The sequence below is a fragment of the Triturus cristatus genome, chromosome 12 (genome assembly GCF_964204655.1).
Source record: "Triturus cristatus chromosome 12, aTriCri1.1, whole genome shotgun sequence".
In the NCBI taxonomy this organism is placed as follows: Eukaryota; Metazoa; Chordata; class Amphibia; order Caudata; family Salamandridae; genus Triturus; species Triturus cristatus.
The window spans coordinates 127,232,989-127,245,322 of NC_140595.1; the positions used below are offsets into that span (position 1 = coordinate 127,232,989).

At 42.2% G+C, this 12,334-nt stretch overlaps 1 protein-coding gene across 1 annotated transcript in view; it reads right to left on the reverse strand.

The window, feature by feature from the left end:
* LOC146772865 (rho guanine nucleotide exchange factor 11-like) overlaps positions 1–12,334 on the reverse strand; it is a 260,444-nt gene that overhangs the window by 156,473 nt on the left and 91,637 nt on the right. The window contains 1 exon segment of the mRNA XM_085637039.1: positions 7,342–7,467. Within this exon segment, the coding sequence (XP_085493165.1) occupies positions 7,342–7,467 (126 nt within the window).

Here is a 12,334-nt window from a genome sequence, read left to right on the forward strand (position 1 = left end):
ACGCAGAGAGTACAGCATAGAAGCCCATGTACCATTCCCATTTCAGGGAAATGACTACATGGCGGTGAGCAGGAGATAGCATAAATGTCATTATATAGAATGTACTTGGCTCAATAATCCCCGTAAGGTTAGGCTAGTGCTCCGGTTTCTAGATAGGCATAATATACACTTGGCTATATTGCAGGTAACACATTTGGATAGGCGATCAGACAGCACTATAGGTGTCCGTTGGACATCATGCCAGCTAGCCTCCTCTTATTCTACATACTCAAAGGGGGGGTACTACTTTTGGTCAAGAACATGGTACCCTTCACGCTCATTATGCGGATGACCAGGGCCGGCTATTAATTGCACATAGGACGATAACTGTCACTGCTGTCACACAAGTTACCATCTACGGATACTAGTTAACACCTGGAGACTGATATTTTCCACTACGCCGACCCATATCCTCTGGGCAGGGGATCTCAATGCATACCTCAACACATACCTAACCCTGCAGAAGATCGCTCGGCAAACACCGGCTGGCATGGGAAGCAGGCAGCTATGGTGATCCAGAGTGGGATGGAAAAATATTTGCTGGTCAATGCCTGGTGACTAAGACACCCTACACAGAAGGAGGGCACATTTGTGTCCTCTGTACATGGCATATGGTCAAGATTGGACTATTGGCTTATATCTACTAAGGTCTGCAGTGGGTAGAAGATCCATGCTACTTACCTAACACTTTATCAGACCATTTGCCAGTCCTTATGCGACTGGCGCATGTAACTCCCACACCGCTCACTTGGCCTTTTCTCCCAGCAGCACTCCTAGCTGCGGCATTCATAGAGGAGGTGTGGAGGAGGTGTGGAAAGCGATCGTAGAGTACTTTGCATTAAATATCGGCTCAGTATCAAGCTGGGGCTCTCTGTGGGAAGCCTTTAAAGCAACAATACATAGGACATGTATAGGCACTCAAGTGGGGGTACTGAAACAATTCGTAAACAGCTAAAAAACACTAAAGATGAGCTTAATTCCCTGGGGAGAGAATATGAATGCCAGCCAAAAGAGGCCAGATTGGCTTCTATTAGGGAACACATGACCAAAATTGAGACCCTTGCAGAACAAGAGGCGCGATTCATTTCTAAGCATCACCTCTCACGTACGTACGTTGAAGGTGGGAGGCCTAGGCAAAGCCTTGAGCAAAACCTAAAGGCACAGAAAGGCAGAGACTCCATTGTCTACTTGGTAAATGATGATGGGGTCGCACTCAACTCCAGCTCAGATATACTGGAGGAGTTCAAGAGATTTTATGCAAGTCTATATGAGCCACGCAGCTAGGCATCACTGATTGAGCTTGGCCATTATTTAGAGAGTGTGACACTGGCATGGCTTTCGCCAGGGCAGAGAGAATACTTAGCTCAGCCAGTGACTGTGGAAGACGTCGGAGAAGCCATACGTGCCCTCCCGAATGGGAAGGCCCCAGCTATAGATGGAATTACGTGGGGGTTCTAATAAGGAGCATGCCGACGTGCCAGCTCTGCAGCTACATGCAGTGTATGAGGAAGCCTACCTTAGCCACACTCTACCGCCATCTCTGAGAGAAGTACTGATAGTGACGTTGCTAAACCAGACAAGGCTCTGGAGCGGTACAAATCTTATAGGCCACTATCTCTCATTAATATAGATGCCAACATTTTAGCCAAGGTGATTGGAGTGTGCCTACAGCCCCTGATATCGCAGTTAGTGCTGCCAGATCAATCTGGCTTTTTACCGGCTCAGTCAACTACACACAACCTACGCACTATCTTTGCACTATTACATCAAGTGGAACTCACCTTGGAGGCGGCGGTTCTATTAGATGCGGCCAAAGCCGTTGATTCTATTGCGTGGATATAGATGTTTGTGGTATTAGGCAGCATAGGGATACCAGAGGCGTTCTTAAGATGGATATGCCTTTTATATGAGTGCCCAGCAGCACAGGTGCGTGTCGATGGTCACACATCACATGCTTTGAGTGTCGGTAGGAGGACATCACAGTATTGCCCCCTGTTAATGCTACTATTCGTGCTTACCATGGAGCTGCTTGCCTGCATTATTCAGCAGAAACATGCCCTTACTTCCCTTAGATTTCATCTATAACCCTTGAATATTTCACTATATACAGAAGATACGGTGCTGTATATTAGTGAACTGTTGGCATATCTGGCCCTGGTAAATAGAGAGTATATAAAATAGGAGTACTACTCTGGTTTGTGTATCAACTGGACGAAATCCATAGTCCTCCCGCGAACACCTATTACACAACGCTGCGACATTGGTTTCCTGCTGGAGTGGGAGAAAGGCCCTGTCAAATATTTATGGGTATGGGTGCACAGACACCCTAACATTGTGAAATGTGAGAATAGCGGGAAGGAAATGTCCAGATTGGAAGATTCTGTTGCGCGCTGGACGACCCACCCGCTCTCCCTGGCGGTTAGACTAGCAGTCATAAAAATGGTGGTACTGCCACAGTTTCTAAACCTATTTAATAACATTCCAATAGTGCTGTCCAACTCCTTCTTTAAGCAGTTGAACTCCCTGTTGGTCACACTGGTATGGGCGGGCAAGAAGCCGAAGATCAGCTCGGAGGTCCTCACCCTCCCAAACGTGGACGGAGGATTCTGTGCCCCAGATTTTAAGCTATATCATTAATGCGCGCAGGCACATTTCGCACACTTCTGGTACACGGCATGATTTCACACCTCATGTAGCGATCAACATGATGCTGCTCCGATCCCACTCAGGGCCATCCTACCACAGAAGTGTAATGGGATGTCCCAAAATGAGATAAACATGTTACACACTACATTGATGGCTTGGTACACTTTGGCTAGACGAGCTGGGAAGAATTAGTTGGATGCCCCTGCAGTGCCCCTACTACACCATACAGACATAACGGTGACACAGGAGGATGGATCGCTCCAGATGCTACGGGAGGCAGGACTACACACTATGGCGATTTGTACACAAATAGTAACTTCCTAACACTACCCAATGAGACAGTTCTGTGGGCAAACACCACATTATTTGTCTTCCTATATTACCGACTTTGAGCAGCTATACACGTACACAATTCACACTTTCCTAGAGAACCACTAACGCTCATGACACTACAGGTACTGCTCACCAGCGCGACGCGCTAACACCTTATTACTAAACTAAATGCTGCAGCACAGAAGGATGGGACACTGGGAGGTGGGAAAGTATTGGCAAAATGGAATGCGGTGTTACCACAGCCCATGGGGGAAGAGTATTGGAGGTTTTGTTGTGGGAAATTAAGCACACTTACTTCAAATTGTAATTTGAGGGTAATTCAGTTGAAGTTCTTGTACCAAATGTATTGTACCCCGATGCAGTAATATAAGTATGTGATAAAGGGCGACTTGAACTGTGTACGCTGCGAGCCAAAGAGGCAGACTTTATAAATCTGCGTTGTCATATACACAAGTGAGGCAATACTGGGTTCACGTCACAGACACACTATCTGATAGGATTGGGGCAAGGGTGGAGTGCGAGCCAGCGATCTGCCTACTGGGACTGCTGAGAGACTTACGGTCACTAAATCGGAATATCTTGTCAGTAAGCTTATTACTAGCAAAATGTAGAGTGGCATTGCTTCAGAAGAGTACATCTAGCCCTACAAAAGTGTCTTGGATGCCTGACAGGCACAATATAAGACACAACTGGAACTGTATGCTGAGGAGCAGCCAATGAAGTCAAGGCCAAAGGACTATTGGGGGCCACTGATGGCTTATTTGCAATCCAACATTGGGAATGGTGGGTAGGGCAACAAACGAGAAACAAGCATGTATCGATACTACAGATCTGTGTCATATTTGAAATTGTCAATTGCATTAAGCAAGTTCATGATGGTGCACTTGCGACCTCACTATCTACAAAACGGGGTGTGAAAGAAGGACCATATTAGACTTGTAAATGACAATGTGTTGGGTACAACATGTAGTATGACATTTGTTGATTTTATATGTTATGCTTACTTTGATGAAAATGATAATATATAGATAGATATATTTTAAACAGTTGACAAGACTGACATTGCTCTTGAGACGACAAAACGAAACCCATTCTGGATTCATGCCATCAACATTTGCGGTTGAGGTGGTGGGAACAAGTTGAACGTATTGGAATTTTGCTATTTAATTTAAGACACTCACGGAAGGAGTGGTGAGGCCAGTTTTGCCTCTTTATGGCGTTTACGTATTTTACCTAAAATATCAATTCACTTTGTAGTTCAAACCACAATTCTTTATTTCATTAATCCTGTCCTGATATTTAAAACCAATGCCCTTAGACATCTAAGGAAACTGTGCAACAGAAAACATACCGAAGTTTGGAGAATTTGCGTGAACATGTTTATTTTAATGTTCCCAAGCTGAAGGAAAGTAATACTGTCTGCATGTTCATTTACATTAGGAATTAGATGTAATGATTAAGAAGATTGTGCGGATGTAAGGTTGAAAAAAATCAATACACTTGAGTCTTTACCGTGATACCAGCTCCCAGGAAAACATGGACAGAGACTGCACGGATACCCTAGTTTAATGGTTCTTAACCGGAGATCCAGAGACGAGTGGGGATCTGTGAAGCCTAATCATGCAGCCCGTGACTGCTTAGAAAATTAAAAATTATTAACATTAATACAGTGTGTATAAATAAAGATGCAAAATGTGAAACTGAACATTTTCAAATGTTCAGTAAAAGTGAAGGAATTTGAAATTAGAGGTTAAAAATTAGGTAGTTGTCCACAGTGTGATTCACAGGAGCAGTGCAAATGCATCAAAAAGAACATAGTATGGAAGATGGGTGATCTCAGTTAAATTTAGAAAAGTCCAACTATACTATTAAAATGATTTATTTTATTTTTTTATATTCATTTAATAAAATATTATAGAATTTGTGTATTGGTTCAATGAATGCTGCTGAATTTTTGTGTATTGTTTTGACGTTCAAACCTTCAAAATTGTTTATGCCAGGGTTAAAGGCTTCCACTACTGACTCAGTGGGGGTCCCCAGGTCCAGTAACTGTTAAGTGGGGGCTCACAAAAGTCAAAAGGTTAAGAGCACTGCCCTAGATCAATAACCACATCCAGAAGCTTCATTCTTTAGCTACTGAGGCAACCAGTAGCTCTAGTTCTGAATCTTTTTGTTTGATGTTTGGGGCACTTCGTGCTTACGCCTTCATACATTTTTTCTACAAAAGGGATCCAAGCCAAATTTTCTTTGCCACATTTCAAAAGATATCCAGGGTATGTAGGATCCCCCGTAGCTAAACTAAGAAAATAACCAAAAGAAAGATTGTTTGTTTCTTTAAATGGGAAAAACTGGGAGAACAGTGCTGTGTAAGAAAGCGTATCAGTTTTCTTATAAAAATGGCATCAAAAGGTTTGCTCTGCTAAGATTGCTATCTTTCCAGCTTTCAGGTTTGAAAAAAATCATTTTAAACACAGTTTTTGTATTTTACTAAGAAGCAGTCAATTTTTCCTATTTTCCTTTTGTTGTTTCTACCTACTTGATGTGCTTGATGGAATTGATGGAAATAGTTTGAAACCCATGTGTAAACACATAAAACTACATTTCTGAAAAATAGACACAATTTGGAATTCAGCAGGAGGTAATTTACCCAGATTGCTCAAGCTTTTCCTAAAATAACTTATTGATGAAATAAAAAAAAATAAAAAAATCAATGGAAGTAACAGAAATGGATGACCTTTCATCTTCAATTTTTACCCCCAAGGCCGAGTTACAAAAGTAATATAACTTTCAGTTCACAAGAATATACAGTATTTGTTGGTTGTCCTAAAAAACAAGCAATTCCCCGGTCTGATGTGTCAGCTGCAGTTTCTAAAGAGTTTTCATTGTGTACGAACTATGCTTTAATTAACATGCTAAAATCTAATGAATGAAAAATGGGTATGTAATAAACCTAGACATTTTTTTTTAAATATGCACAAGCTACTTAGTTTAGCATTAGTGGTAATTTGTACAACTTTGAATTTGAGGTTACCTTTACTATCAAGTGATTAAGACGGCATTACGCAAAATGTATTCTTTCTTGCTCGCTAGCTTACATTTAGCAGCCAAAAATTGGAGATTAATTCAGGTGATAATAATTAAAGCTCTACTATTTCCTGGTAAAATCAATACCACACGTGTGGGTGGGCCGATTTCCAGTGACAGGAAAGACCCCAAAAACCAATGTGGAAATATACAATTTTTGCCAAGAAATGCATCCGGCTACCCAGGCAAACCTACTAAACCCAAACCTTTCTGGAATCTAGACACCAAGGGAAGTCCAGGGTAGTGTGACTTGAGTGGATCTTCTTACTCTTTCCTCCCAGGAATTCCCAGCAAACAAAAACTTTGGATAAAATGACACATTTTCCTCGCATTTCTTTGAGGGAAATTTCCATAATCTGCGAGGAGGTACAACATTTCTAACACCGAGGGCTCCCCCACTTCTTATATAAAAATGTTAGCCCACATGTGTACTCTCGACCACTGTGCTCCAACATTCCCTAGGGGTACAATTATTATCTAATTATGTATGCACTATTGACTGTATTTGCTTAAACCTCCACCTATCGTCCCACACGTTCCACAGACACCCTCCAACTTCCAAGTATGTGTTTCGTACATACACTGCCAGAGAGGAGGAGGGCTTACATGTGACTCTCTCAAATATATTACCGCTGGAGAACTGCAATTGTAGCACAGAACTTTGTTCCAGTATTGTATCATTCATTGATTCTCCTGCTCATCAGTTACAGTAGCAAGCAGTGCACTGTAAACAAAAGAACACTGAAATGTCTCACTTACTGTCAGCTACAGAAACAAAGTGCTGCTTAATGGATCGAAAATGAACCTAGTAGAAGTTTGAACAAAGTTACAGAAGCTGAAACTTGGACAAATAGCAGCAGCAGCCACAAAATGCTCTAAAAAGAGCAAATATCACTTCAAGAACTCCTGTCATAAAACTTGCAGAAAAGATTTTGGAAATAGTCTCCTGGGACAGTTCTGAAGCATTTTCAGTTCATTGGCAGAATTGTGGCACCCAAAATGAAGATAGGCAGGTATGTTAAAAGTATCACAATTGCGTGGATCTAATGCTGAAAAAGTATGCATCAAAAAGAAAACTTTACATTTATTTTGGACCTCAAATGCTAAAGTAAACAAAAGGCCTCCAGGATATAATCACTTCTTATTTTACACAAAGACCTTACAAACCCTGAACAAACGTCATTGATTTAAACAGATATGCTGTTGGGCAGGATAGGGACTATAAGCAGAAAGACATACCTGCATGAATAGGTTGAATTGGGGCTCCTTCTGTTGTTTGGTTTTGATCATCTCCAGGGCATCAGACTGAAAACAGCAAAACCTTGCAGCTTCCTGCTTTATCCTCTCTCCAGCAGACCCATCAAACTAGATATATGAAAAAAAGCCATCAACCAGAAATTCAGCAAATGCTCAAAGCTTTCATTTTTATCTTGTTTTTAGTCATCATATACGTCAGTAGGCGTGAGGTAAAGTTTTAGAACCACCAGGTGGAATTAAAACATCTGAGGGTTTTGACATCCTTCGTTTAGTCTCCTTCAAACAACTTTTTGATGGTTTGCGGGAGCCACTGCCCAACTCCTTTTATGTTGAAGTTTGTCTTTAATCCTTAGACTATCATCATTTAATTAACCAAAACTTGTTGAGGAATAAAAAAAAGGTGTTCCCACATTTTTATCCTCTATTTAGGACAATTTACACATTTACTCCTGCCAATGTGTTTTGCCGATTCAACCCAATCTGTGCAAGTAGGTGAAGTGTTAGATATCCATTTATTACAGATTTACCTGCATGCTATAATTATTAGCATAAAAAGTAACTGAGATTGTAGCTTCCCTTATCTTTGATCAGACCCTCCATCTTCTAAAATCCCGAAAATAACAAATGGGAGGCTTACCTCTATATCTTTTCTCAATATTTCTGTTAACGCCTTATCCACTTCATGCCAGAAGATTTGAATACCTGGACTCTGCCATAGAAGATGGATATGATCTGCATTCTACAAGGCAAATTTTGGGCAGCATCTCTTCTTCTGACCTCCCAGCTTTGAGAGTTGTTTTGGAGACCAATAGACCCTGTACATGGTGAACAAATGGTTTCTCCTTAGGGTTGTAGATCTCACCATTGATCATAATGTAGACATAGATAGTAGCCAGGTGTAGAATCTCTGATGACGGCAGGTCCGCTTTCCATTTCTCCTCTGGCAAAGTAGGAGGGCCATCTTTACCTCATACCAGGATCCAGCACCAATTGGATACTTCCTTTCTATGTATCCGAACGCTCCGTAGTTCCTCCTCCATTCTGTTCTAATCCATATATTAAGTTGTCCTCGGATCAGCTGGCTAGTTGATGGTATTTAAACCTAGAGAGCCTGTTGTTGGTACTTTTGGATAAATAGTGCCAAGAGCTCAGGGAGCCCTCTTCCAACAGCTTGCCCCATATTTCTATTCCTGCAATCTGCATCGGGGTAGCTAGGACATCTTGTAAGCATGGAGGGGAGATTTCCAAATCAGAGCCACATTGCTGCAGTTAGGGACTCCCAAGATTCTTGGTGACTTCATATAGAAATGGCTAACTAACTCTATCAAAAGCCTTAGCGGCATCAACCGTTATGATGGTCAGTGGAGCGTTTGGTACCATGGCCACATCTATTGTGCTCACCAAATCATGGGTGAGCTTGTAGAGCTGTCTCTGTTTCATGAAGCCCTTTTGGATTTATGGACAATATTTCCTATTACTTTGTCCAATCTCTTAGCTAGTATTTGTGTGTGTATCTTTTAATCGTTATTAAGCAAAGATATTGGTCTATACAATTCACATTAAAAAAAAATCTTCATAACATTTTTTTTTTCTTAGGCTTTAATATGAGCCCCACGCTTTTTAATGTCTGCATGCGCCCCCTGGCCGGGGTGGTCAAGCCCTTTGGGGTCAGAATCATCACCTACGCTGATGACACCCAGTTGATTGTTTCCCTCAATCCTTCGGACAACAATAAGACCAGCCTGGCAAATTGCCTGGAAAAAGTGTCAGCGTGGATGGATGGCTCTTTTCTAAAACTGAATGCTGCTAAAACGGAACTGATGTTTCTGGGCAAGTCCACCAACCCCGGAGACCAGCATATTCTGGCCAAATTGTCTTGGTACTATGCCACCCCCTAAAGATCATATTAAAAGTCTTGGGGTATGGCTGGACCACAACCTGAACTTTAGGGAGCAGGCGCGCAGGGTAGCAGGGACCTGTTATGGCATTCTCAAAATGATTAGAAAGATTCTACCCGTTCTGCCCTTCAGCGCTAGGAAACTGCTTGTACAAGCCTTGATCATTTCGTGGCTCGATAATGCCAATGTGATCTAGCTAGGCGCCCCCGGTTCTACCATCAATAAGCTTCAAACGGTCCAAAATTGTGCAGCACAACTGCTTATGCAGGCTCATAATCGTGAATCTGCTAAACCTCACATCATCTCTCTGTATTGGCCTCCAGTGGCCGAGAGAATCCAATTCAAGGCTTTGTGTATTGCCCATAAGTCTCTCTCGGATAGCGCTCCGCCGATTCTCCGTGCCATCATCCCCCGGTATCTTCCAAAAAGATCACTGCGCTCTGTGAAGAAACATCTTGCAACTGTTGCCAGAGTTAACCAGGTGCGGAGCGGTGACCTGCGTTTTTCCGCCATTGCGGGGAAATGTTGGAATCAACTACCAGACCTCATTCGGCTTGAGCCCAACCAACTACTGTTCCGCAAACATCTGAAGACTCTGCTGTTTCCTTGAATCTGCTGGCTTGTTTCGATTTAGGCTCTGTCTCTAGCGCTGGGAGGCCTTTGGTAGCCCTGTGCTTTACAAGTGTCATTCATTCATTCATTCATTCAATATTATCGTTTTTTCACATTATATATATATAAAACACTCTCTCCCCCCAACATTGTGGAATTAAATTTATTAAGCTGGTCAAAACCGGAGTGAGTTCCTCTTTTAAGGCCTTATAAAGCTCATTTGGTTTTCCATCAGGGCCTGGCACCTTTCCCTTTTTGAACCCTCTAAGAATGTTATCTACTTCTAGTGTAGTAATTTCTTGATTAAGAAGATGGAGCTGTTTGTTCTGATCTGACCTAGGAAGAGTGTCTTCCTTCAAACAACTCTCTATTTCTTGTTTTAGTGCTGTTGAATCGTTGGTATGTAAATTTCGGAAAAAACCCGCAAACATCCTCCCAATGTCAGAGACCTCGGAACATCTTTCTCTGGTGCCGTTAATTTCTACTTTGTCAATCATATTTCTAGTGCTTTTTTACCTTGTCTTTCAAGCCAGAAGTTTCCCACAACCTTTCCCGTATTCATAATATGCTTACTTGCAGGCATTCAACCTACTCTACACCACTCAATCCAGATATTCTGCCAATAAACCCTTAGCCTATTTAAAGTTATCTTGTGGGTTTACTTTTACACGGGGTCCTCACAATTTGCCAGCTGTTTATCAATTACTCCTATTCTCAGCTTTTACTCTCTAACCTTATTGTTACTTTCTTTCCTTCTATGTGCAGCATTACTAGTCAGTTTCCCTCGAATAAAGACTTTATAAGCATCCCATATAACATGCAAGGGGTTTTCCTTTATATCTAACTACAGTAGCTCTATTCAGAGCATTTATAATCTCCTGCTGTCCTAATAAAGCTCTATCCAAGGTCCATTTAGACGGAATTGAGGACCTCGAGAGAAAGAGTTCCAGTCTAACCGCAGCATGATCTGAGAGATGCTCTGGTTGATGGATGATCTTTCTTACCTTATTCCCTAACTTCATATCTACAATAAAAGTCTATTCTGGAGGCATGGTCATATTTCTTGGACCTAGCCATATGCAAATCAGTCTTGACACTGTGCACCAATGGGAAAAGTCCAGCCCGAACTGCCAGGCCAGGTCCTCCCTGGACTGGAAACAAGCATCCTAGGACCGGTTTCGGGCTTTCAGCCAGGATACCTTGACTCCAGTGGCATGGAGAGCACAGGACCCACGTCTGGGCATACCTGTCCCACTTGGGGTGACAAATGCAAAAAGAACAAATAAAATAGAAGCGCCACCCCTTTCACATTACAAGATTGAGTGGTGCAAGCAAATTGTTTAATGCATTTATGTCTCTTTAAAATTTCCCCCCATTCTTCTTGACGTAAGTATGTTTCCTGGGGGGTATTTTAATGTCACTATCAGAAAGCTTCAGAAATCCCAAAATATTCCTTCGTCTAGTTGGTACTGATGTAGCGCTTAGAAGTTTGAAAATTGTAGGGGTGCGTTATATTCACCGTTAGTCGGCACCCGCATATAACCAAATGTGTACTCAGGTATTTTGTGTGCAATGTATTACGAATTGTATAACCTATATCGATTTTAATAGAAGTGCTAGCTATGTACAAGCACATTGTAAACGTATTAGAGAAATGTATAGAGTTTAGCTTACGTGAAATGTAATGTGGTGTTAGAAATGTGTACCCTAGACTTCGTGTCTGTAGACTGTTTAGTTTGACCACACATGAAAGAAAGACGTAAATGTCAATACTGTGATTTAAACCTGCTTGTGTAATCGAAGTAGTGGCCAGAATTCGCATATATCGTTGAGGCGAAAGGCCTGGTATTTTCTTATGTTGGCCAAGGGCAATAGGCCAAAAGGGATTTATCTCAGTAGAGGTTTTCAGGCTGTAGTAAATTGCAACTTAAAAGATGTGAAGAATGTCTGCTTTGCATGATCTCACCCCAGGTGCAAGGACAGTTGCTCGTTAGTAGAGAAGCTCTTTGTTCACAAATTGACTTATGTAGTAAAAGCCAGACATGGGAGTGTATTGGAATGTGCCAATCGTAACTCCTAGTGCGGATGGCGTCTGGGACTCAAGGCCAAGCGATGGACGATGGAACTGGACAGCGCTCTGTGGAAAATTTCTGAAAGTCGACCCCGCAGAAGAGGAGGCGCAAAGGGCGTGTTCTGGGACTTGGGGTTCTGTATTAGGGACAGCGCCCCGAGGGTGGAGGCAGAGCAGAGCTGAGCAGCCCAGAGCAGAGGACGGCTAGGCGAAGGGTTAGAGGGGGCAACTTAGACCAAGCTCTCGAAGTGAAGACTTCTTAGGAAGTTTCACTCTGACACCTTTATCTGATGAGGGTCTCAAGGGATTGCTAAGTAGGGATGTCACCTAGTGCAGAGTAGGGACAGAGATGGTATGGTTCAGTGTCCCTAGTATCGACATTTGCTTGGTAGTG